Below are 26,849 nucleotides of genomic sequence, written 5' to 3' on the forward strand. Positions count from 1 at the left end.
CCGTGGAGCGGGGCGGAGGCGAGCCGAAGGAACGACCGTCCGGCGATCCCATGGAACGGCCATAGCTTCAGTTTCCCCCCACCGCCGCTTCTAAATGTAAGCTAATTAAATACGACAGTAGCAAACTAAAGAACAGAAGCTACCAATCGTTAAACTTTCTAGCGGATACGAACGGCTTCTCCCGAAAAAGGGAAAAAAATCCCAAAACCTGCAGAGAGCGCAGCAGCGGCGCGACGCCACAGAAGGGCGGCTCCCGAGCAGTTAGTCTTACCGGAGAGATAAGGATTACAAAGTCCGAGTGAACTTTAGCTGCAGAATTCGGCAGGAGGTTGAGGAGCAGAAAATAAACGGGAGATTCTAACTTTGCATAAACTGGTTGTGTATTAAACTGCTAAGCAGACAGTTAAACTTTGCAGTAACAAAACGGAAACAGGAAGTAGAAAGAAAGTGCATTGTAAACGAAGGGAGAGACTGTTTCTAAGCCTGATTATTTGAAAAATCCTTCTGGTCACTTTGGAAAAGAGACAATATTAAAGAGGGTAAATGAGAAAAACCCACTTTAAGGCGGTATTAACTTGTAAAGCCCATATAACAACATATTACAACTAATTACTGGAGCTTTCGCTAAAGTCATACCAGTGAATGGCGAGTAGGAAAAATAAAAACATCATAGTAACGGAAGTTAAAACTCCAGACAAAATGATACCCGAATCGGACCTACATCAAAAGTTTGATCAAATAATCGGGATCATTACTGCTATCCAGACAGAGTCTAAAACGTTTCAGACAGAGACTAACAGCAAACTTACCAGAATGGAATCAGGAATGTCCAAAATGGAGACGGAACTATCTGAAATGAAGAAAGAAATAACACAGATAAAAAAAAATAGAACAATCCATTAAACAGATGAAAGAAATGGTGAAAGAGAACACTGACCACCTAGAGGAAATGGAGAACAAATATGACTCAGTACAAATACAACTGGATAACCAAAACAACCAAATGGCCCTATTGGAGCTAAAATTAAAAGAAAAGATGCTAAGATTCAGAGGGATTTCAGAGACTAAAGATGAATCTTTACCAGAAAAACTTGCTCCCCTACTGGCAAAAATATGGAACATTCCAGAAGGTGATACAACTAGAGAATACGATGCTATGTATAGAGTCAACTCTAGAGGAATGGAGGACGATAGAAGAACAACACGAGACATCTTAATTAATTTCATTCGTAAGGATCAACGTGATGAAGTTTTAAAATATCATTCACGTAATAAACTAGAATATGAAGGATATCCCTTGATTATATTCAAGGAAATTCCTACCTCTATAAGAAAAAGGCGACAAGACTACTACCCCCTAGTAGACATCCTCCGGAAAAACAATATTATATACAGATGGGCTCTTGTAGAGGGGGTCTCTTTTTCGTTTAAGGGGAAAAAAATATCAATCAATACAACGACAGCGGTTCAAGATTTTCTGATGAAATATAAAAAAGAACTGACAAACTAATTTAGATAGCAGGGTAAGTGTTATAACTTTGTTGTATAGGTACAAATCTCTCCTCGAATTTTTCTTTTCTGTTATATATATTTATAAGTATTTAAGTTTCCTTTCACTATGTCATGTAAAATATTTTCAAATAATGTAAATGGATTAAACAATCCTAGAAAGAGGAAAGAAATGTTCCACAAATTGAATAAGGAAAGGTAAGATCTGATCAGTTTACAAGAAACGCATGTGAGAAATGTGGATCTTGACTATATTAAGGTTAAACAATTAGGCATCCCGTTTTTCTCTGCATGCGAGAAGAAGAAAAGGGGAATTGCGATGTACGTTAAAGGTAGACTGAAACCAATCTTAATATTTGCAAATAATGATGGGAGAACTTTAGGAGTAGAAATCTCTCTTGAAGGAGCAAAAATCTTAGTAGTAAGCCTGTATGCTCCAAACGATAACAAAGGTAAATCAAGGTATTATTCAAATCTGTTGGATAAACTACTAGAACTAAATTATGAAAATATGATGCTTCTAGGCGACTTTAACGGCATTGTGTCTACGGGATTGGACAGAAAAGAGAGTGATAGTAATAACAGGAAACATAGGAAATCTTTCAACATGCTACCGAAAAGCTTTTTCGATCTGGTAGATACCTTGAAACTGAAGGATGTATGGAGGTCGAACTATGGTAAAGCTCAGGATTTTACTTTCTTTTCCCATCGCCACAAAGTAAGTACAAGAATAGATATGATTTGGACTTCGGGCACCTTGTGCCAATTTTTAGGCGATATGAGCACTTTACCCAGAACACAATCTGATCATAGCCCTCTAAAATTAATAATATCACTATCGAAAAAACCCTATATATGGAAACTCAAAGATTGGATGTTGGGGAAAAAAGAAATATTAGATCTTTGTTCAAAGGCTTTAAGGGATTTCTGGGAAATCAATAGATCACCATCGCAAAACCTAGCAATAACATGGGACGCCAGCAAGGCAGTTATGAGGGGAGTATTGATCAGCCAAGAAATAAAGTTACGTAAAAAGAGAAAAGAGGAAGAAAAGACTTTAAACGAGGAACTAAAAAACTTAGAAATTAAATTAACAAAATCTCCTCTTAATCAAAAAATACTAACAAAAATGAAACTAATAAAAGGAAAACTGGAAGAAGTAAACAGAAGAGAGTTAGCATTGAAATTAAGGTATATTCGACAAAGTAACTATATTAATGCCAACAGACCTGGTAAATGGCTGTCTGCAAAAATAAAAGAGTCATATAACGCTAGAGTTATAAATGAAATAAAGGAAAAAAAATAGAGTAATAACTCAACCAGATAAGATTAGGACAATCATTAATAGTTACTATACAGAGCTGTACTCTCAAGAAGAAATTCCAACTACAGAAATCCAAAAATATTTAAAAACCCAAAACTTAAGCAAGATCTCAGATGAGACAGCCCAAAAGTTGGATATGGCCATTTCCCCAGAGGAAGTTAGCACAGCGATTCAAAAGCTTAAAACTAATAAAGCTCCAGGGCCCGATGGCTTTTCAGCCCTATATTATAAAAAATTGGAAAAAGAACTCGTCAAGCCATTAACAGAATTATTGAATAAAATAATGCAGGGGAATAAAATTCCACAAACATGGACAGAAAATCATACGGTTCTAATACCAAAAAAAGACGATGAGGTCTTAGAACCAAAACAATTTAGACCAATAGCTTTATTGAATACAGATTACAAAATTTTGGCTATAATACTTACGGAAAGATTAAAACATTTTACAGAGCAGTGGATTCACCCAAACCAAGCAGGCTTTCTGTCAGGACGACAAATTAAACAAAACATCCGGTCTGTCATTGACATTATTGAATATCTAAATAATAAACCTAGTGAGAAAATGGCTTTAATATTCATCGACGCCGAGAAGGCCTTCGATAAGGTTAATTGGAACTTTATATCAAACACATTAGAACATCTTGGCATAGGGAATAATTATATGAATGCCATCAATGCAATTTATAAAACTCAAAAGGCCTATATTAAAATTAACGGTTCCTTATCTGACAACATTACTATTCAAAGAGGAACCAGGCAGGGATGCCCTCTCTCCCCCCAACTCTTCATAACAGTGTTAGAAATCTTGTTAAATAATATAAGAAACGATCCTTATTTAGAAGGAGTGAGATTAGGTAAACACCAGTATAAACTAAAGGCTTTTGCCGATGATATTGTAATCTTTCTAGAAGACCCCCATATAAAAATAAATCACCTATTAGAAAAGATCTCAGAATTTGGGAAACTGGCAGGATTATCAATAAATAAAGGGAAAACAAAATTACTCACCTTTAATATGAAGGAGAAAGAAAAAAAACTGCTTGAGGAAAAATCAGGCTTCAAAGTAGAAAAAGAACTTAAGTATTTGGGAGTAACACTGGGTAATAATAACAAAAATATCTTTGAAAAAAATTACACCACTCTATGGAAAAATATCCAATCAGATCTTCAAAAATGGACTAAGATCCAACTCTCCCTAATGGGTAGAATTGCGCTAATTAAGATGTCAGTTCTACCTAAATTTATGTACTACTTTCAAAATATACCCTTCATAGATACAATGAAACCTTTTAAGAAATGGAATGCCACTCTGTCAAAATTCATCTGGGGAGGTAAAAAACCGAGGGTCAAATACAAGGTTATGACAATGAATAAAGAAAGAGGGGGTTGGTCTTTACCCAACTTGTATTTATACCTGATTTCGAGTGCATGTATTTGGATTAAGGATTGGATTGAATTACAAGATACGGAATTACTTACCTTAGAGGGTTTTAATATGCAGATGGGTTGGCACGACAGATTATGGCCTGACCCAACAAAAAAATACAGTATTTTCAACAACCACTATGTAAGACGTCATTTAATTCCAATATGGGATAAACATAAAAATTTATTTTATAGAAAAGTCCCGCTGTGGGTATCCCGTATGGAAGCATTAAGAATAAGAGACAAGAACGAAGGAGCCAATTGGCAAACATATAAAACATTATTGACCCTGCACAACAACCAAATTACATTAAAAGACAGAGAGCAAATCATTATAGCGGGAAAACCATGTCAATGGTTTACTTACTTACAGTTGCACCAATACTTTAAAAAAGATGAACAACTCTGGGGTTTTACAATGAAACAAACTTCCTTTGACGAAATAATCGGAAAGGGGGGGAAGAAACAACTAAGCAAAATCTATAAATTACTCCTACTATTAGATACTGAGGAAGAGCTTATAAAATCTAGCATGGTAGAGTGGAGTAAAAGTTTAGGTAGAAACCTGGTACTTGAAGAGTGGGAACAAATATGGAAAAACGCCTATAAAAATATAGTATGTAGCGATATAAGAGAGAATATAGGTAAACTTATCCATAGATGGTATATCACTCCATCAAAAATCTCTAAAATAAACAGCAATTATTCACCTCTATGCTGGAAGTGCGGCAAGGAGATAGGCTCCTTTTTCCATACCTGGTGGACGTGCAAAAAAATACAAAAATTTTGAAGAAAGGTACATAAGAAAACTCAGCATATATTGAAGCTAAAATTTGAAATGTTGCCAGAAGTTTATTTACTGGAGCTATATAATGATAAAAATTTATCTTGTCATTCAAAACTACTGACATATATAGCTTCATCGGCCCGCATGGAAATAGCAAAATATTGGAAGTCTCCGCAAATACCCACTCTCCAGGACTGGTATGTAAAATTATGGACTTTTATGGACTTAGACTTGTTGACTGGAAAACTGCAGCTCAAAGACACTTATAAAGACTGGGCATTACTGAAGGAATTCTTCGGGTCCTCCTTTCATTTACACTAAAGAAACGAAAGAGGGTTGTATTTTCTGCACTTTTGTAAACTGTCTCCTAGTGATTTTAACTGTTCTGTTAAAGGAATGTAAACACTGTGAAAAGCTAACTTAGCATTTTTTTAAAAAAAAAAACTAAGCTAGTAACAACAGACGAAATTTTTTTTTGAGATACATAACAACGATTGGTTGAAGCCTTTATTGTTTGATGTAAGCAAAGATGTTGATAATTGACGATAATCCCCAATAGGGGATATTTATAAGTGTACATTCCAACTGCTTTTTTAAAATAACCAAAATGTGAGTATTCCTATGTTTATGTATGATGTGCAAAATTTAATAAATATTATTATTAAAAAAAAATCAGTTTGTGGGCTACAGTATATATTGGTGGCAGCGAAAAAAAACACAAATTAATTAGGGAAGTTCCTGAAACCAGCTGAAGCTAATGACCTCCCGTTATACTCCGCATCTCTAAACATCATAAATGTGTATACATTGTTTTTCACTTAAGAGCCTCCATTCTTTCCCACTAGATGGGAGTGTAACATTTTTTGCATTATAAAACTTGCAATAAATAAGAACTTTCACTCTAAGATATAATGGAAATCCTTTACATAATGCTCTGAGTTTGTATATTACTTTTGTATGAAGTATCAAAATGTTAATCTCTTATCATACATGACCTTTAAATGTCTAATGGAATAATCGAGATCAAATTGTGATGCGTTCCATGCAGCACAACGAAAGAGGCATAGACTCAAATTTTCCATGCTAGTTGTATCAGGAGCAGATGCATCAGTTGCCTTAACTACTTTAAAAATTGTACACCTTGTTTATTCTATGCTAGTCAGAAGCTTTAGGATGAGATTATTGCCCATGACAGTTGGGGTTGCCAAAAGTCACCAAAAACCCCTAGAGAAAATACAGTTCCCTTGGCTGCCCCTCATACATTTGAATGAGCAAAAAGGGGCCAGAACTCTGTAAACTTTAATGGAGCAAAAATAATATCTAGGAATCTGTATAATAGCTTGTTGGTATTTTGACTTGAATTCATTGCAAGTGCTCTTGTTGCAGGAGAGCCCTTGCTATGATTTCAAATCAAGTGAATCAATTCAAGCAGCTGTAGATTCTTAGAGAGTTCTATTTGTTGCTAGAACAACAGTAATCCCCGAAAATATCTTGCTTCGAGACCACTAAGAAAGTTGCTGCGCAGAGGTAGCCAGTGGCAAACCTGAGAATATCTCTTACCTTAAGAATCCTATAGCTGCAACTAGATGGCACAAAAACCACAAAAATATTCTATAACCTTTGCAGACATAGTCTGTTTAGAAGAAAATCCTATTTTATTCAGTATTTCTTGCTCCCAGGGAAATGTTCTTTATATTGCAGTCATAACCTATTAATAAGTATGATTCTGACTTGTCTCCTGTTCTCCAGGGTATTTTACTAATCTAGAGCCGCCTATCAGAAGAAGGAACCTGAATCCTAGTACTTTTTCTCTTCCATCAAGTCAGAGCTACCCCTAGGGTTTTCATGGCAGGTTTTCAAAACACGTTCAGAGGTGGCTTGCCATTGCCTTCCTCTGAGTTATGAACCTGGTATTCCTTGGTGGTTTCTCATCTAAATACTAACCAGGGCTGACCTTGCTTAGCTTTTGAGATCTGATGAGATTGGGCTTGCTTGGGCTAAATCCTAACACAAGAATCCTAATGCAAGGAGACAAGAATTCATGCAGAAAATTTGATAAGAGATCGGCAATGTTCATTAAGTTTGGGAGCAATACAGCCTTTCATATTTTTAGTTTTATACCTTTATACACATTTTAAATTGCCATCTTTTATGTGATTTTGTAATGGTTGTTATGTTGTAAGTTGCCTTGAGAGCCACAAGGTAAAAAGGCAACTAATAAATGTTTTAATTAAATGTCCATACAGTCTGGAATAGGCTAAATTACTTGTTTTTTTACACTTTTAGGGGGGGTGTCAGGATCCTCCTATAGCACACTTCCCCCCCCCCCCACAGGATCTTTCCACTCTGTGGGCAGTTCTGGTGTCCCCAGCTTACCTATGGCTGTCTCTTGAACCTCTAGAAAAATATGTCGAAACTGCAAGTGTGGCCAAGAGGAGCATGATGTTCCCACCAGCAACGAGGATGATCGTAAAGTGGGGAAGCTCTTTGAAGACACAAAATATACAACCCTTATTGCCAAGCTGAAGTCTGATGGCATCCCTGTGTACAAGCGCAATGTCATGATACTGACAAATCCAGTTGCAGCCAAGAAGAACGTGTCCATCAACACAGTAACATATGAGTGGGCGCCTCCTGTTCAGAATCAAACCCTGGTGAGATATTTATGTTGGCAAGGTTTGAACAAATGAGAAAGCATGTATGTCGAAAGGGTAGAATGGGTCTGAAGATCATTCAGAGTCTGGTATTGATATAAAGCAACTTTAACATTCAGTCAGACTCTTGGTAGCCATAAGCCATGATTTCCATGGTAAATGTAAACACAGAGGAATTGGGTCTGACCATCTAATCTTATAAGTCTCTGAGTGCTATGAAACTGTCAAGTGCTGAATGGGAGGGGGTGATTGGGGCACTGAGAGAGAGGCAGTGTTAATGGCTAGGATTAAACATTGGTGCTAGTGATGTTCACCGCCACTTAAGATGATTTATGAATTCCCCAATGAGCTTTTCTAAAAAGACTTTCAGAAACTGGTCATACTGTTGGAAAATGTGCATAATTTATGTCATTGTTTAAAAGCTAAGAAAAACACTCAGGCCCACCATATTTCTGTTACTGTATATGGTCAGAACAAATTCAGTGTTGTCATCCAAAACAAGAGCTCCCTTGAGATAGTTGGATAGCCTTGTTGAGGGTTGTTGTTTTTTTACCACTTCAATCTGAAGTCATGTTTATGTGCTGCTGTGCTGTATGACCTGAAACAGGAGGCTGGCAATCTGTGTGAGGCTCCTAATCGCCAGATGTTTGAAGGGCCTTTATTTTAAAAAAAGTTTCCCTGCAAATTTGTTTTTATTATTTAATGTCTTTCTCTGTTAAGTTTTTGCTCAAACCATTGAAGCAGACTGAATGACCTTAGAAACATATACACACACACACCCTCGCTCACACATATCTTTGTTAGATATTATTCCTTGGTATAAAGAAAGATTGCAATTGGTAAATCTGAAGCCTCCTGTGTAGGAAGTTTCCAAAGATATTCAGTGTTATCTAAACAGTATTGGAGACTGTTTATTCCACAAGAGTAAATACATGCTTTCATGATGTAAAACCTCTGCATTCAGTTTTGCCTGCAATTAGCTCCCATCTCACAGTGAAATTGATCTCTGGCGCATTCAGTTCCCCCATCCCCACCTTGCTGTTCATTCCGGTAATAAGTTCAGCAGAGTGCTACTGATCTGCTTTTTGTTTGGAAAGCTGGATTTACAGCGCCATCTGATAACTTTAATTCTGGCAATCCTTCCTGGCTGTTTAGGCAAGACACTATATGCAGATGCTTCCAAAGGACAAACAGCCCGTGGCTGGCTCGGAAGGTGCTCAGTACAGAAAGAAACAGTTGGCGAAGCAGCTGCCTGCTCACGATCAGGATCCTTCCAAATGCCACGAGCTGACTCCTAATGAGGTGAAGCAGATGGAGCAGTTTGTGAAGAAATACAAGAATGAGGCGCTTGGAGTGGGAGATGTCAAGCTCCCAAGTGAAGTGGAAGTAAAAGGCAGCGAGAAACATGTTCCGAGTAATGGAGAGAGGGGCACCTCGGCCACAGTAGGAGCGATGGAAAACAAGTTGGCTGGTCAGAAGGCATCCCAATATGTGAGTGTGTGTATCTGTGGCTATTTCTGTGCAACAAACTGCAAAGAGGAGCAAACCTAGAGAAGGGATGTGCAAGCATAACATTTTTTTAAAAAACTTATGAAACAAGCTAATGTTCTTTCCACATTTGGGGCATCGCTTAATTGTTAGTTTTTTAATACTGAAAGTTGCAGGATTTTTTAAAGAGCTAAAATTAATAAGGTGACTGTGAATTCATCTAGGTCTCTACACTGACAATAATTTCACATATATATTATGAAGTGTGCCATTTTAATTTACAACAGTAATTCTTGGGGGAAGGAGCATGAAATCTGTTATTTTCCCTCACTTAATTTGTCAACAAGGCAGCTGCTGTTCAGACTTCAGTAGAACAGGCCATCTTGGCAGCTGCACAGAGATCAATAGTTTTGCTTCTTTTGAGATGCTTGCGTAGGATGCTATATTTAAATGAGAGCCATTAGTTCTCCGGAGAAGGAGTACAGTGGGTTTATTTTTTGCTGTTGCTGTTTTTTCTCTCAAGGTGAAAATGGGTGAATCCTTGTAAGAAAACAAAGTTCCCTAGTCAGATAGGGTTTGCATGTTGTGAACAGAAGCAAAGGGAGAAGCTCGATCATTCTTTCACTGAGATTCCAGTACTAATTTCAGTGCAGAGAGAACTGTGCTTGAAATAAAATGGCAAATAAAAAACCCATGATCTCCTAGATTTACTTTTCAGTTGAAAGTGAAAACTGGAAAGCAAGAACTGGAATTGTTTGTCTGTTGCTGATAAATTGCAGAAAACCAGCCAGGATTTCTAGAAGAGTTGAGATACCAGTCCTTTGGACCTTGTGGAGTCTTTTTTTTAATGCCATCTTTCCTCTCTACCTCACTACTGTACAAAGTTTCAAAAATAATTTTAAAGCAAGTACTTGTGGGAGGGATCAGTGTGCAGGGGGAACCACAATTACCCACAAGCCCCTTGTTCATAGTTCTGGGTCCCAGTTATTGTCTACAGGAATATTTGAAGGAAAACATATTGTGGTTATCTATTCAGATTAAAGAGATTTTTGATCCATAATGTTGATGTGAGATCTGCGAAAAATATCCTTGCTGTAATGTTAGTACAACACTTAACTGGTTCCTGGTGAGGTGACTTGATAAAGCATGAAATGCCCTCTACCTTGAAAGGTATCCACAGCATCAAAGCTATCTAAATACTTGACCAGTCTGATGTAGTGCTAGTGATGGACTCATTTGCCCAAATGGTTTTTCTGGTCTCTGTTGGCAGTGGTGTAACCTCTGCTTGTGGGTTCTGTGGGGCAGAACTTGGAAGGAGTTTGCAACAACTGAAAAATGATTTACTTTTCCTTAACATATGACACTTATCAAACAACATTTAACATCACACTTCAAGGTACTATTCAAGTTTCATTCCAAGTCCTTCTAATTACAGTCTGATAATGCCAAGTCCATTTCTTCCTGCTGGTGGTTGGCTCATGAAGACTCCAGAGGCTTGGTGAACTGGATTTGAGATGATGAAGCTTCCCAAAAGAACTCTCACCAATTACATACACAAAAAACCCTGAAACAATAAATTCTAACATTTACAGTATAGCAAAATAAACAACTCCCTTCCCACTAGTTCCCAACAACATTGCAGTTACCTTAAACAAGGTGTTAAGAGCTTATTTAAAAAATCAATCAAGGTAGCCTTGTAGCCTGATAGCCTTGCTTCCTCCAACTTCATGAGTTTTGTAGCCTCCTGCTGCTTTCAGTCTCCACCCCTTTCTGGGTCATCCCATTCTGAACATAGGGGTTACAGTGGCACAATCTCCCATTCTTCTTCCAAGTGATAGTTATGATGGTTCTTCAGTTTCATATGGTGACAATAACATTTCCCCCCCCATCAATACATCAAAATCACTTCTCACTTCATTTAATTGAAAAGGAGCCATGGATATTATTCTTCCATAATGATTACCAGTATTACTCAAGCACATTACTAGTGTTTAACAGTGTTAAAGAGATAAAAACATGCTCCATGTATGACTTAGCTCCTCATATTTTCAGTTTGATGCTTTTATTTGATTCCCTGTGCCTTTTGAATACAACGTAACATTTCTTAGGGGAGGCCTGATTATAGTAGCTGCACATGTTTACTGCAATAGTTGCCCTCTATTGAATAGCTTAACTTGAAACCCATGGCATTGTATGTTTTAGTAAACTAATTCTTTATATACATAAGTTTTCTTCAGAAAGCCCAGCATGATACTGTGGTTTTCTTGCAGTCATGCTTCTTGTGCAAGCTGAACATGAAAGAAGGAGACCCAGCTGTCTATGCTGAGCGTGCTGGTTATGACAAGCTCTGGCACCCTGCTTGTTTTGTCTGCTGTACCTGCGGGGAACTCCTCGTAGACATGATCTACTTCTGGAAGAATGGCAAGCTGTACTGTGGCAGACACTACTGTGACAGCGAAAAACCCCGCTGTGCTGGATGTGATGAGGTATGTAGAATTTACTTTTTGTTTGCCCTCACCTCAGATCATTTTATGAAATCCTTGATTATAAGAAATGTTTTGTTGGCTTAAGCCCGGGATGCATTTAGTCCAGTTCTCTTAACAGTATCCAACCAGAGACCTCTTGGAAACTTGCGAAGTGATGGTTTGCTACAAGCAGTAGCAGTGTGTGAGAGCTCAATTCAAGTGCTGTTTACAGGAGCTCCCGCATTAGTGTAAATGTGCCACAGACCCTTACAGCCGCTACCATTTGTGACACCTAACAGGCAGGGGCGAATCTAGGCAAACTGGAGCCCGGGGACAAAATCTGAGTTTGGTGCCCCCCCCCCCCCCCAGGTATGGACGACCACCCTCCCCCACAACGACCAAACAATGATTTTTTTGTACCAGCTCACAAAACACCTCCCACCACCAGCAAAACATACATGGCTCTCCCCACCAACTCTCTTTCCTAATTTTGTCCTCACACCAACCCTATGAGGTAGGTTGTTAGCCTCAGAAACAGCTCCAAGCCAGTGCAAGTGGGAATTAACTTTTAAGCATGTAAATCTCTCACAAATCACCGCCCCCATCAGAAGTTGGAATAAGAGAGTCCTTCCCCCCAAAGGCAGTTTGAACAAAGAAAGAAAATCAGAGAGACAACGCTATTGAGTTGGCTGAAGTAGAAGAAGAAGAAGAAGAGTTTTGGATTTATATCCCCCCTTTATACTCCTGAGGGAGACTTTCGAAGGGGCTTACAATCTCCTTGCCCTTCCCCCCTCACAACAAACACCCTGTGAGGTAGATTGGAGACTGAGAGAACTCCTGAAGAACTGTGACTAACTAAAGGTCACTTAACTGGCGTGTGTGAGAGTGTTACAGGCTAATCACAATTCCCCAGATAATACTCCACAGCTCAGGCGGCAGAGCTGGGAATCAAACCCGGAACCTCCAGATTAGATACACGAGCTCTTAACCTCCTACGCCACTGCTGCTCCTACCTTCGGATAACTTGAGCTTTCCCCATTTATCTTTATTGGATCTGATATTAGGTAAATCTGCCACCTTGCAGTAGTGCCTCTACCTATACTCTACTCATTTTAAAACAAGTCCAAGATTCCAGTGTTCTTGTTATAGTGAAACCTGTAGTAGAAGGGGTAGGTGGGTATGTATTAGAAACAGTGTTTATCATTCCTGCAAACTCCCCACAACGTGCCCATGAAGCGGAAGCCTGGCGAAGATGCAGGAGCGCTTCTGAGTTAAGCATGGGGACTGAGGCGACCTGCTAAAGCCCCCAGGATGCTGGAGTGGGGAGCCATGGCTAAGTATGAGGCGCATGGATGTGCAGCTGACAGGGAAACCATAAGTGGAAGGACTTGATGGGAGTTGGAAAAACCAGGTCTTGCCCCCAGTGCTGGCTGGGCATGGGGCAGAGTTGTTGGAACGGGGTGGAAAATACGATAGTCTTGCGCAGGCATCATTTTCTGCCAGATGATAACGCCTCTGAGTTTTTCACTTGACGGTATGCTGATAATAGGGACTGCTGTGCTCACAAGGTCTGCTCAGGAGTTGGTCAGATGTATTTGGCTGGCTAATACTGGAAACTAATTGCTGGACTGGATGAATGGAGTTAAGTCCCCTCTTGAAGGCCAGAAAGATTGGGCTCCCGCCACCACATGATGCAGAAGATCAGGAATACTCATGCTTTTTTGTCCAAAGCCAAAGCGGCTGAGGAAGGGGGAAAACAAATGGATGTTTTGACCGAATTCCCCTAAATATTTTTTGCACTACAAATTGACATCTATCAGAGCTTCTGTTATTTTGCTTGATTGACCAACCTGTCCCCTCCAAATTAAGCAACCAGCCACTGTCTCTGGAGAGGACCTGCTCCCAACACCCGGTGGCAATAATCTGTCTAAAAAACAAACATTCAAAAGAATCATAAGAGATATCATAATTGATGTTATAGGTAATTTGTTGCTAAGTGTATGGCAAAGATGAATGAATGTGCCCTTTTCCTTCTGGTGGAATCTGTATGAAAAAACTGGGTTTGATTCCATACTCCTCCACATGAGTGGTGGACCTTTATCTGATGAACTGGATTTGTTTTCCCCCTCCTACATATGAAGCCTGATTGGTGATCTTGAACTGGATTCTCTTTGAACTTTCTCTCAGCCACACCTACTTTTATAAAGGTGTCTGTTGTGGAGAAAGGAAGGGAAAGGAGTTTGCAAGCTTAATGAATGCCTTCCTTTCCTCTCCCTACTTTCTTCCTCTCCCTCTTTCCTGCCCTTGTAGGGTAACGGGTGGGGCAGAGAGAAGATGGGGACATCAGAAACTCAAGCTCTGCAGATTACAAGCCCAGCCCACAGCAAAAAGATTAAGAAGCCAGGGCTCCCCCCACCCACCCCACACCGTGGAGACGAAGTGATCAACTCAGCTTTCACGGAGTACGTATACGGCAAAGTTGAAGCCGATACTTGCCAATATTAAAGGCCTATTCACAATTGCAAACAAAATTTTACGGGAATAGAAGAACAGTTTGGATTCATACATTGCCTATAAGGAGTCTCCAAACAGCTAACAAACACCCCCACTTTCCTCTCCCCACAACAAACACCTTGTGGGGGCAGAAGAGAGTGGAGACATCAAACTCACTCTTGGTGCAGATTACATCCCACCCCACAGCCAAAGTTAAAGAGAGCCAGGCGGCTACCCACCCCCCCTACCCCAATGTATTAAGGCTGATTCACAATTTGCAAACAAAGGGGAATTTTAGGAATAGAAAGAACAGTTTGGATTCATACATTGCCTATAAGGAGTCTCCAAACAGCTAACAAACACCCCACCCGCTTTCCTCTCCCCACAGCAAACGCACCTTGTGGGGGCAGCAGAGAGATGGGGAATCAAACCTTTCAGCTCTGCAGATTACAGCCCACCCCACAGCAAAGTTAAGAAGCCAGAGCTCACCCCCCCCCCCCACTATTAAGGCTATTCACAATGGCAAAACAAAATTTTACGGAATAGAAGAACAATTTGGATTCATACATTGCCTACCAACAGGAGTCTCCAGACAGCTAACAAACACCCCCACCGCTTTTCCTCTCCCCACCTTAGCAAGCACCTTGTGGGAACGCAGAGAAGTGAGACATCAGGGGCATCAAGCATCAAACTCAGCTCCTCTGCAGATTACAGCCAGCCCCAGCGAAGGATTAAAGAAGCCAGTGGCTCCACTCCACCTGCCCAATATTAGGAGGCTATTCACAATTTGCAAACAAAGGAGATTTTAGGAATAGAGAAGAACAGTTTGGATTCATACATTTGCCTATAAGGAGTCTCCAGGCAACAGCTAAACAAAACCCCTTCCTCTCCCCACAGCAAACAAATGCCTTATGGGGCAGAGAAAGTGGGGCATCAAACCTCAGCTCTGCAGATTACATCCCAGCCCACAGCAAAGAAGTTAAGAAGCCAGAGCTCTAATCAAAGGCCATTGCTTAGTAGCAAGAACAAGATTTTATGGATAGAAGTTGCAGTTTGGATTTGCACATTACAACTTTAAGGAGGTCTCTGGAAACCAATGTGTAGTTCTGGCAGCCCTTCCTTCCTCTCCCACAACAAACACCTTGTGGGGCAGAGATTGCCTCCCTAGCCAGCCTATGGACTTTCTCCTGTGCTGGCTGAGCGCCGAATCTGCTGGGAGGAGAGGCTTGAGAGCAACATCAGGACTTACTGGAGAATAGGCGGCACTGCACTCTGGGTGAGGAGGAGGGAAGGGAGGCGAGGCTCTCAGTCCTCCCTCCTGGAGGCACAATGGTATTTTCTCCCCTGCGCTCTCCTGGACACTCCAGGGGCCACAGTAGAGAGGGAAGTGGGGGCCGGGGCTATGTCAGACTTCCTTAATTTTTCAGCGGCCACGAAGCTCCTGAATGCCGAGGGCTTGCTGAGAACTTCAAAATCAGTCTGCGTGAGGGGATGTTTTGGCGCCCCCCACGTGACTGCAATGGATGCGCCCGGGGACAAAGGGTACCCCTTGTCCCTAGGCAAGTCCGCCAGTGCTAACAGGTCAATATATTTTCCTCAATATATGAAGTCGTTTGCTAATCGATTGGGTTAATCGCAATTCTGTGTTCCATTTTCTTTGATATTAGTCAATCTTCCATTACCGTTCATTGGTTTTTACAGATCCCTAGGTGGGACTAGCAAATGTCCTCAAAATGAGTTTATTTTTTTGCAAATGTAGCACTTCTTAATTAATTTATGGCATTTCTAGCCCATCTTTCTTCACAAATAGGCTCAACGTGGTTTACAATCGTTTAAAATAAAAGCCACTAAAATATGTTAGGTCCTAGGTCCTTAAAATTATCAATATCCTCAGCACAGATTTTGCTTCCAGCTAAGAATTATTTGTTTAAAAGCCCTTCTAAACAATTCTGCCATATATAATTTCCTAAAATTTAACAAATCGGATGCCTTTCCTACAGGCTTAGGAAAGCCATTCCAAAAAGTGGGAGTCTATGCAGAAAATAGTTGAGCATGGGCAAAACCTGTTTGTGCCTGTCTGCATGACACCTCAGTAAACAATTCTTGGCCAGAAGGAATATTTCCAGCTTTTAAAAATGCAGGAAGCATGAGATAATTATGCAGAGTGGTTGCCTGATCACCTTGTCTTCCTCCCACAGCTTATATTCAGCAATGAATACACCCAAGCAGAAGGTCAAAGCTGGCACTTGAAACACTTCTGCTGCTTCGACTGTGACTGTGTCTTGGCCGGTGAGATCTATGTCATGGTAAATGAAAAGCCTGTCTGCAAACCATGCTACGTAAAGAACCATGCTGTGGTAAGAGAATCATGACTATCTAGGACTTAACAACTCTAGTGTAAAGTTACTTGAACAAATGTGATTTCCTGTGTTCTTGTTAGAGTAGCAATTTCTTGAGGGACCACAGCCAAAGCAAAGAGGAAGAAGCCCTGTTCACCAATCACAATGAACACATATACAATCTGTGTACAGTGTACGCTTGATGTTTCTTTAAACATACATTGAGTAATTAAGCATATGACATGCTCTGTACAATTGAAAATGTGTTAGCTCTTATGCGTGTTAGCTCTTATGCACAAATGTGAATACGTATTAGCTCTTATGCACAAACAGGTGAACTTGTGGGTTGTATATACGTTCACTGTAAGATGTGAACAGGACTACAGTCTTAAGCCAGACACTTAGTTTAATGGCAGTGCACAGGTTCCAGGATTACCGGGGTAAACTAACTGCATTTGCAAAAGCTAAATTGCAAGATATTAGTATAAATGCATGTATTGCCTTTTTATATTGCCTGTATAGTGAGTGGAAAAGTCCAAGGGAGTATTATATCAATATTTTGCATTTCACCCCGAGATTGGAGGGTGATGTGGAAGATTTATTATAGAAACTGTTCATAAAATAATGTAAAATGTGTTGATTTGGTCACTTGACCATTATTTCACCCAATGGAGTTTGACTTTAATGTATGTTTAGATCACTTGGTCCACTACAGCGTGTACAATTGTTAAGTAGGTACAATTCATAACAGAATCACCATGCCAGATGCTAACTGCTTGTCAAAGGCAAGAGCAGCAGCATTCATCATCACCACTAGGATGCTTAAGATGTGTTAAGAGAATTCCAAAGAATGTGTCAGATGCTGACCAAAATTTTCTAAAATCTGTTTTCATTGGCTTGAATCAACAGGGAGATTTCCATTATGAATTGTAATTCTTGCACAAGCAAAAGTCTGGGGAGAACAAACTACATTACCCCCTCACACTAAATCAAAAATGACATATTCCAAACTGCTTTTCTGCTTGTGGTAGGCATTGTGCAAGCAATCTCTTTGCAATGTAAGATACAGGGAGGAGAGAACTGGGCATTGCACAAAAAATGGGACTGAGACAAGTGTGTTTACATTTCTGATTGCACATCACTGCATTCAAGCCAGTATTTTTCAGTAATAGTAGATCAGTGATTCTCATTTGCTTCTTTAGTTTTGTCCTTCAAGCCCCTTTTTATGTTGTTCAAGGTCTGCACGCAGTCCTTCTCCTTGAGGCAGTGGAGTCAGTATCATAAGGATGCTGCCATTTTTGGGTTGGTTGTGGGTTGGGAAAGTTTGTCTCTGCTCAGCCATTCCCGTTTGATACAGATGCATCAACTTACCTTTCACACAGTCTAGTGGTAATACTGGTAAGATGGGAAGATTAAAAGAGATTGTCCTTTTCTCCATCCGTTTCTGCATGCTGATGAAGTCCACATTGAATCAGGGATAGCATTAAAAACAGTATTGTACTTCACCCTTTGTCAATTTTCTTTGCACTTCAATGTATTCAAGATTGGTTTCATCAGTACATCAACTTGTTTATGTCCTAATTCTATTTGACCTCACAGTGGCCATTATCTACTTATGTCAAGGCTTGAGATTATGGAAAGTTTTATATATATGACAAACATTATTTATTAGGTAGGAATCCTGTTCTAGACCCCTCTTATACATGTGGAACTGGCAGAGAAAGCATTCTGAGATATGTCCTATCTGCATTGTGACTCTCACTGAGTCAGTCATGCACTGCAAAACTGATGTAGAAAAAGCAACATTCAGACGTAATGCAGTTTGAAGGAGCTAGAGAAAGTCCAAAAAGTCACCCACTTGCATAGCATGTAGAAGTACCAGTACCTAATCAGGAAAGTTGAGGCGCATTGTGTTCAAGTTGCATTGCCCCCCACGCTTACCCTGCATGTAGTGAGGGGGAACAGATTCAAGGTAGTGGCCTTTGGGTGCTCTAGTTATGTTGGAAATCCACTTGTACAACTTTACTGTGGTGGTCAGCTGGGCAGAGACTCCTCCCCATCCCACCCCCCAAAAAAATCCTGAGGAGGAATGCTTAACAAGTGCAAAGAAGCAGTTTATTGAAGTGGGTTTAGTGCATTTAGGTGTAAAACGTTCTTTGAATTCTCCATATCTGGTTCTCTCACTGGTACCTTGCGTGTTGGTTGGCATTTGTGTAGTTTGTGTGTGTGGCAGTTCATTGCATTCTGCAGAAGGTTGACTATTGTATACATTTTTTTTAGCACTGCTTTGGCGGTGGGGTTAGTATACTGATTAAGAGGGTTTATCTTGATGTGAGAACATTATTTTCCCTTCCCTTCACTTCTTTCCCTTCACTTTCAGAACTACTAGGACTTCGTGTTTGTTTAACATTTCAAATCAAAAGTGATTTTAAATTATTTGACTTGCATTGTGTATTGTCCCATTTTAGATCTTGCTGCAGTTTAGAATTTTTTTTAGATTGTAACGTATGCTTTTTAAATTGTGCTTTCTCACCAAATAAATAATTATTCCATGGAACAGCCTGTCACACTGTTCGTTCTGACTGTTCTCTGAAATGAATTGATTTGCGAGGTGGGGGGGAGCACCACTTCTTTATATTTCTTCATTGGGTCTTTTTAGAGGAGCTGAATGTTGCCTCAGAATGGCTTATAGAAAAAAAAGAGGGGAAGCTTTAGTCAAATGGTTTTAGCAAATCTTTACAGCTGAGAAGGGAGGAAGCATGGAATGTTTTGTGAGAAAATTTCTAACAATTTTGATTGCATTAAATTACATCCTTTAACAGCCATTAAGACTGGCCTCATTTTAATTTATACCTCACATCTTGTGGGGGAAAGATTCCAAATGCTCTATCTTCCTGTTTTATAATAAGCCATCTTTGTATTGCTACACAATAGGAACACTCAGCCTGTTCTTGTAGAGCTCTAGAAGAAAATCTTGTGGCTGAATTTTATTGGCTTTGCTCTCACAAACACTAGATAATGTGTCCAACCTGGATGTCAACTCTACCACTTCATACTTCCTATGGGAGCTCTTGTGATTAAATGAACTCCATAGGAGGGAAAATCCCTAGATGTAGAAGATTAGCATGTTGGGTTGACTGATTCTAGCTTCTTTTCTCTGACACTAGTTTTTGTGTATGCAGGAGGATGGGTTTGTACAGGGGCTAATTTAGTGGTGTAATACTGTCCCAAGTGGTGCAGAAGCAAAGGTTGATCACATTATCTATTGGTCATGAGAATGGAGCCACTGAACTGTCTCATTCGGCCCTTTAAGTGGATATACTGTTGAAACAGTCCAAATGTTGCTCAAGGACAATTCTGTCTCTGACCACACTGGATAAGAGTTAAGAAAAAAGGATGCACAACTTAAGGGAAGAAATTTTTTGCAACAATGCCCCTCTTCTGAGCTGAAACCACAACCTTAAGCATATTTATTTAGAAGTATTCCCCTTGATTTTCGATGAGGATTGATGTCAGACCAAAGCCTTAGGTTCGGTTAACTTGGAAACTTCATGTGGTATTGATAAACAGTTGCCCAGCAGATTAACACTGGAAGAAGAATGTGGACCAGTACAGAAGTGTCCCCAGTGATTTCTGGACAAGCTTCCTTCTTAGAGTTGTCATTCGGTCATACCTTTCTATTGTGGCTTCTATAGAAATGACTGTTCAGGTCACTCACTTAAACATTTCGATTTGTACACATTCATGTTTGGCCTGTGAGTGAAATCACCTCAGCCACTAAGAGGTCTGCTCAGTAAAGAACAGTGTGCTCCTCATGGGTACCTAAATGTAATGTACTGTATACAGTTACTATGAAAAATGCTTTTGGCTTTCAGAGTTTCTTGACAACCTTGTATTTTGAAGATCTGACCTGACCTTATTGACCCACTTTTTCTGTGACTTTTAGGTGTATATTTTTAGCATTGTAGGAATTTCAGGGAGTCTCAGCTGTCCTTATTTACCTGTCATAGTCTAACTGGTACTCTGCATAACTTCCCATGACTGCTTTTCAGAACTACTAGGACTTAAGCCTTCTCCAGAAATGCATGGGGGCCAGTTTACACATTATTGCCATCAAGTGGAGGTCTCCTGAAATTGCTCCCTGTAGACAAGACAGAATGTATAACTGGTAGATTGCCTATGCCACATATTTCTGCTTGCGGTGTCATATGGATAAGGATTCTTTGAGTCAGGAAAAAGTCAATTCTTCCTCCCTGTTGTTTCCTTATTGGTTATTCCCTCCTGCAGGGTGTTAGGTGGCCTCTGCCAAATCACAGATATTCTTAGTGTGACTCCCAGCTTTTCAAAATCTCTGCCAAGTAGGTGTCTTCCTAACATATTCAAGAAGCTGCAAAGGAAGAATTTTGAAATCAATGCTTCAATTTGTGCCAGGCATTGTGCAGCTGGTAACTAGGGGAGTATTGATTCTCCTTTTTTTTTTTGTCTGTCTTCTTTTGGGTGAGATGATTAGTTGTTCTAGTTCAGGGGTCTGCAACCTGCGGCCCTCCAGATGTTCGTGGACTACAAATCCCATCAGCCACTGCCAGCATAGACACTTGGCTGTGCTGGCAGGGGCTGATGGGAATTGTAGTCCATGAACATCTGGAGAGCCGTAGGTTGCAGACCTCTGTTCTAGTTGTATGCTGTTTTAATATTATGGTGAACCAGCACAAGTACTGTCATAGAAAAGTTGGTTTAAAGTGTGTCCTTTAAACAGATTGATTTCAAAGGCAAATGACAATGAACATCCCAGTGCAGCCCTGCAGGTGGCATCCAGAGCCTGGTTTTTCTCAGTAGTGATTTGCTTTGGAATGTTCTCCTGTTTGAGGCTTGCCTGAGGCCTGCATTAGGTGTCTAATGGGAACCTGGTTCTCCCTGATCATAAAATAAGTACTCTACCCACTGTACCATACTGTTTATGATGTGATTGCATTACTTCATTTTGTTAGCCATCTCAAACAGGTCTCTAAAGAGACATCATATAAATTTTCTAAATAAATGAAGAAAAAATAACATTCAAGCAAGTCCTTCAAGTTTTGCATTTTGATCAAAAGACATTTGACATTTGCAGCAGGTATAAAACTTTTTAAAATATGGAATGATAATGCTTGAGCAAAAATAGCAGTAAAAGTAGTTCTCTAAATTAGTGTTCTGGTACAGGTGACTGATGTCCATTGTGATTTTCTGATACAGACATAACTTTCTGTTGAGTGTGGAAGATCTCTGAAGGTCTTTAAATGTGGAAAATAATTCATTTGGTTTTCATCTGCTCACCAGGTCTGCCAAGGTTGCCACAATGCCATAGACCCAGAAGTTCAACGTGTGAGCTACAACAACTTTAACTGGCATGCAACCACAGAGTGTTTCCTGTGCTCTTGTTGTAGCAAGTGCCTCATTGGCCAGAAGTTTATGCCAGTTGAAGGAATGGTCTTCTGTTCTGTGGAATGTAAGAAGAAGATGATGTCCTAAATGGAAGACTATCCAGATAAAACAAAAGCTTTGCCTTACTTCAGACTCCTCAGCATTTCTACTATTCAAGTGTAATATTTTTGGACATTTTTAACAAAATCCAACATATTAAATGGCAAATGCCAAAGATCTTTCATTACTCACTTGATAGCTTTTGATTAGTACTTCAGTATTTTTGTATTCTTAATGCTTTTGATTTCTTGTTGCAAATGTAGGAAGCTTAATATTCACTATGTACTCCAAAGTCTCTTATTTACCCTACCATTGGGTACCTGAATTTGGGTATGGTAGTTGATTATGAAGTCGTATGTGGGAAGCAAGACTGACATCATGTGCCTACTGCTGGACTGTACAGCTTCAAGCTGTAGTGAAGCAATTGAGTTCAGTGGTCTTTTTCTTAAAGGAAAAAAATTGAAAACTCCCAACATGTATAAAACTAGCATAAACAACATATTATTCTGTGTATGACTAGCTGTACATTTGCAGGATGCTTTTTAAAGTGTGGAACACCATTCAAACTTCAGAAGTGGTACAGTCCATCCCGAAATAAACCCTGCCGGCTTGCTCACTGTACTATGGCAGTTTTAACATAAGGGTGAATACTTTCAGAGGCTTTCTGCTTTCCTTGAGATCTTTAAGGGAAAGTCTTGAATGCCATGGCATCATTGTATGAAATTGCTTTCATTGTTCACTAAATGTAAAACTGCATAATTTAAAAAAAATATTTCTGTGCTTAGAATGTGACCTTGCTTCCTATTAAATGGCTGAAGGTCTGTCAGAATGCAAATGTATCCTTTTTGTCCATGGCTTCTCCCAGTCACATTTCATATGGACAGTTGGTTGGTATTTCTTTCTGACTATCTTACATGCAGTAAGAGGAAACACTTCAATTTGTTCATCTTTACAACACAAGAACTTGTGAAGGGGTATTTTTGGTAGCACGATTATCTTGCTTCCACCACAACCTGAGAATAATACATTCAAAAAATAAAGTGCTAATAGTACAATCATAAACGGAGTTACACTTCTACATTCATAGAAGGTGAAGAAGGATGTAACTCTGGTTTGGATTTCATTGTCAGTCTTTTTTGGGGATAGATTGATTCCCAGTGCCTACAAAAATCAGGGGAAGGGAACAAGTAGTCTGGTGAGGTTTCACCAATAGCTATGTGTTTCATGTAGACCATAAGTCACCATACAGAATCAACTATAAATTAGATAAAAGCCAAAATGTTTGGTGACTCTATTTAAAAACAAAATATTTGGTGGATATTGTAACATCAGAAACTGAAGCTTGTGTGTCCTTGGAGATTGTAACAATTTTCAAACACTTCCAGGTTTTCAGAATCGACTCCCAAACTTGCCACCTTGAAGTAGACTGAACGCCTGGAAATTGGGATAAAAGCTGAATCCAAAATAAAACTTTCCTCCATCCCCTGTTCCTGCAGTGCATTGACCTCAACAGATACTGGCCCTGAGGGGTGGGACCCTTGCAGAACAACATGAAGGGGGTCTACAGTGGGAAGGAGTGAGTCATTGGAAAGAGCCAATTTGATCTGGTTATGATCTGAGCAATTCTTAACAGAGTTACAAAATTTATTTCAATGGGCCTAGAAAGGCATAATTCTGTTCAGGACTATACTGATAGGAAGCGTAATGGTAGCATGCTGCTATTTCTTAACAAAGAATATAAAAAGGTATGGCAAATTGTGGCAGCCATGCAGATTGTGGGCATTCTATGCCAAAATGAATGAGTGAATGAATAAACTTTTGCTTATGCAAACTTGCTTGTGTAAACTTTCAGTTCAGTTTTTGAGACAAATCTGTTATGCCCTTATTTCTTTAATTGTTCTTTAAGCAATATTTCTATCCTGTGTGCACTTAGGAAGTTTCTAAGGTGGCTTTTAGTCAGAAACAATAAAAACTATATATTGTCGAAGGCTTTCACAGCCAGATTCAACTGGTTGTGGTGGGTTTTCTGCGCTGTGTGGCTGTGGTCTGGTGGATCTTGTTCCTAACGTTTCGCCTGCATCTGTGGCTGGCATCTTCAGAGGTGTATCACAGAGGGAAGTCTGTTACATACTGTGATACACCAATAAAAACTATCATTGTATGCCCCAACATACAATGGATGAAAATATGAATGTCATCTATGGGATTGTAAGAGAGAGAGAACAGGAAGCAGGCAGGCTCTCCTCCACATACTTTAGGGGCAGTTTCAGCTGTGACTTCTTGTTTCCCTCAACGGGGCAACAAAGACAAGACAGGAAGCAGCCAGACACTGCTTCATATTTCTTGGAACCCAGCTGAGCCGATAATCCCCTCAACAAAGATTATATGTATTAAATATTAATTGAATTTGCATTTTTAAAATTCTTCTCAGCTGCTTTGGTTACCAGGTTTAGCTGAGAAGCTTTATTAATATTTAACCGTACAATAGAAATGTTCCAATAGTACTTGTTTGGGTTTTTTGCCTGTTGATCACTGTAGTTGTGATGTTATTCCAGCAGGGGGCAATAGCTTCCAAGGCAAATGAAATCTGAATACTTGCTCAAAATTTTAGCATGCGGATGGTTAAGAAACCTGGCACTTTCCCTTGCATGGTTTTTAGACAGTTTGTACTAACAGGCTCCACTATACAGGACAGGCCATTTCCCCACTGAGAAATCAAATCTAGATACAACCAGGTTTCAAGAGAATCGGCACCTTTTCATCGGGGTTTCACCCTCCCCACTATCATGCTTTCAAACAGTGCAGCAATCCCCACAATCTGCTCAGTGGTTCTTTCTTCCTCGTCCTGATTGGCTTTTGTGCTGTGTTGGGGCGGGAATTTTTTAAAAACTTTTTTTTGTGCAGCTACGTCACTAAATGCATGCGTAAATAGGATGGTAGCTGTTTTTCGCGCCAAGCTACATTTATGCATGGCTTCAGTACTCTTTATCCACGCAGCTGCGCTGGCACAAAAGTATAATTTTAGTTTACAGTTGGCACAGAAATCACATTCCACACAGCCACATTTCAACATATCCTCCACCGGCACACAAAAAAGGGCTGTGCGCACTTTGCGCACACCCCACCGCACTTTGATTGGTTGGAAGGCTCTGCGTCACTCCCTGTGGTGGGAAAAACAAATCTAGATTCAAACCCCAATCCTCCCCACCAATCTGGCTTCAGCGTATGTTTCTTTAAAAGGTGCACTTTCACGCAGGTTCTGAAAAAACACATGATAAGGAAAGAGGGAGTGCCAGAACTGGGGTGAATCCGTGTTCGGTGATCAGGCAGTGGGGAGTTCTTGCTGAAATCTGGTTATTTCACGTGAGTATCACGCGATTAATTGACCATGGAGAATTGACCACAGTCTACTAAATTTTAGTTCCTTGTGCAAACAAGGATTAAATGATCATTCTATAGTGCTGGGCCAAATCCATGGCCATATTTCAGATGTTGGGCTAGTCACTGTTCTTCAGAACTCTCTCAGCCTCACCTACCTCACAAGGTTTGTTTGTTATGGTGTAAGAAAGGGAAAGAAATTTGTAAGTCACCTTGAGTCTCCTTACATGAGAAAAGAGGGATATAAATCAAAACTGTTCTTCGGTACACACAGATAGGGTGATCCTTATTTTCATTTATGAAAAAGGATGGACACTTCACACACCCATTATGACAAGCCTGTGTTTACGGAGCAAGTTTTTCTCAAGACAAATGTGTTCTTCCATGCATGTGGAAATTTTGGGGTGTGCCCCAATCATACAGTTCTCATGGGAGCCCTGTGAAATCTAGGAGATTTGGGGGGGGGGGAGAGTTTTTTAAAAAAATAAAACAATGACTGTATTTGAGCTTTCCATTTCTCCATGGTAGAAAAAAACATGGATAAAAACAATCACTGTTGGCCCTGGTTAGTACTTGGACGTATAAATTGAATAAAATGAAGTTCATTGAACGTAAATTGAAAGGATTGTTCAGCACATGTGAAAGCCCTACAACTGGAGGTATTTTCTCATGGGTGCAGTAATTGAAGTGTTGAGAGCCAGTGGTCCTAACCGTGTTCCACAGGAATTAACTGCTAGGGATTTAAGACATTAAGCAAGTTGTTCCATCTAGGGTTTAAAAAGTTAATTTTCACTTTAAAAGACTAACTTGCAAATTCCTTTGCACTTCTCACTGGGAACAGAATAAAATATCATGGGCTTAAACTTTAGAAGGATAACTAAGTTTACCTAAGAAAAAAGCTTACTGACCATAAACACTTGTGTGCAAGAAGGAATACAGGCATTCAGTAACTAAGGCCCTTTCCGCATTGTGGAAAGGGCGCCCCTGCACCGGCAGGAATTCTGCCGGTGGAGGGGTGGAGGCCATTCGCACGGGAGCATGCGAGCGGCCCCCGCAGAGGCCGGCGCGGGAGAGGCGGCTCTGCACGGAGCCGCCTCTTCCCCATCCCTCTCCCACTCACCTCATCGCCTTTGTCGCCCTGCTGGACTCCTACGACCCGCCCACGCTGCCCTCCGACCTCCAGGGGTCGGAGGACAGCGAGGGAGGGTCTCAGCAGTCCAGTAGAGCAACGAAGGCGACGAGGTGAGTGGGAGAGGGACGGGAAAAACAGCGTGTTCCCAGCGGTGCCGTTCACACCGCGCCGGCGGGAACGCGCTGTTTTCCAAAAAAACCTCCCTCCAGGAGGGAGGTTTTTGGAGGTGCCCTGACGCCGCCCTGGGGGTGGTGGAGGGGAGCCAGGTCAGCGCTGCTGCGTTTTAGCAGCGCTGCCTGTGCGAGCGGCTCCCTGGGGACGGAGTTTTGCCGTCCCCAGGGCGCCGTATATGGCCCGTGCAGAACGGGCCTAACAATGTGCACATAAAGATG

The 26,849-nt window shown here is 40.4% G+C and overlaps 1 protein-coding gene across 1 annotated transcript in view; it reads left to right on the top strand.

Moving 5' to 3' along the window:
- TES (testin LIM domain protein) overlaps positions 1–23,778 on the top strand; it is a 39,272-nt gene extending 15,494 nt beyond the window's left edge. Inside the window, exons 3-7 of the mRNA XM_048500767.1 lie at positions 7,450–7,702; positions 8,858–9,193; positions 11,461–11,676; positions 16,347–16,505; positions 21,804–23,778. Of these exons, the coding sequence (XP_048356724.1) occupies positions 7,450–7,702; positions 8,858–9,193; positions 11,461–11,676; positions 16,347–16,505; positions 21,804–21,995 (1,156 nt within the window). The 3' untranslated portion in view covers positions 21,996–23,778. The remainder of the gene's footprint in view (positions 1–7,449; positions 7,703–8,857; positions 9,194–11,460; positions 11,677–16,346; positions 16,506–21,803) is intronic.
- The last annotated feature ends 3,071 nt before the right edge of the window (positions 23,779–26,849 follow it).

Source organism: Sphaerodactylus townsendi, linkage group LG06 (assembly GCF_021028975.2).
Source record: "Sphaerodactylus townsendi isolate TG3544 linkage group LG06, MPM_Stown_v2.3, whole genome shotgun sequence".
NCBI classification, from domain to species: Eukaryota; Metazoa; Chordata; class Lepidosauria; order Squamata; family Sphaerodactylidae; genus Sphaerodactylus; species Sphaerodactylus townsendi.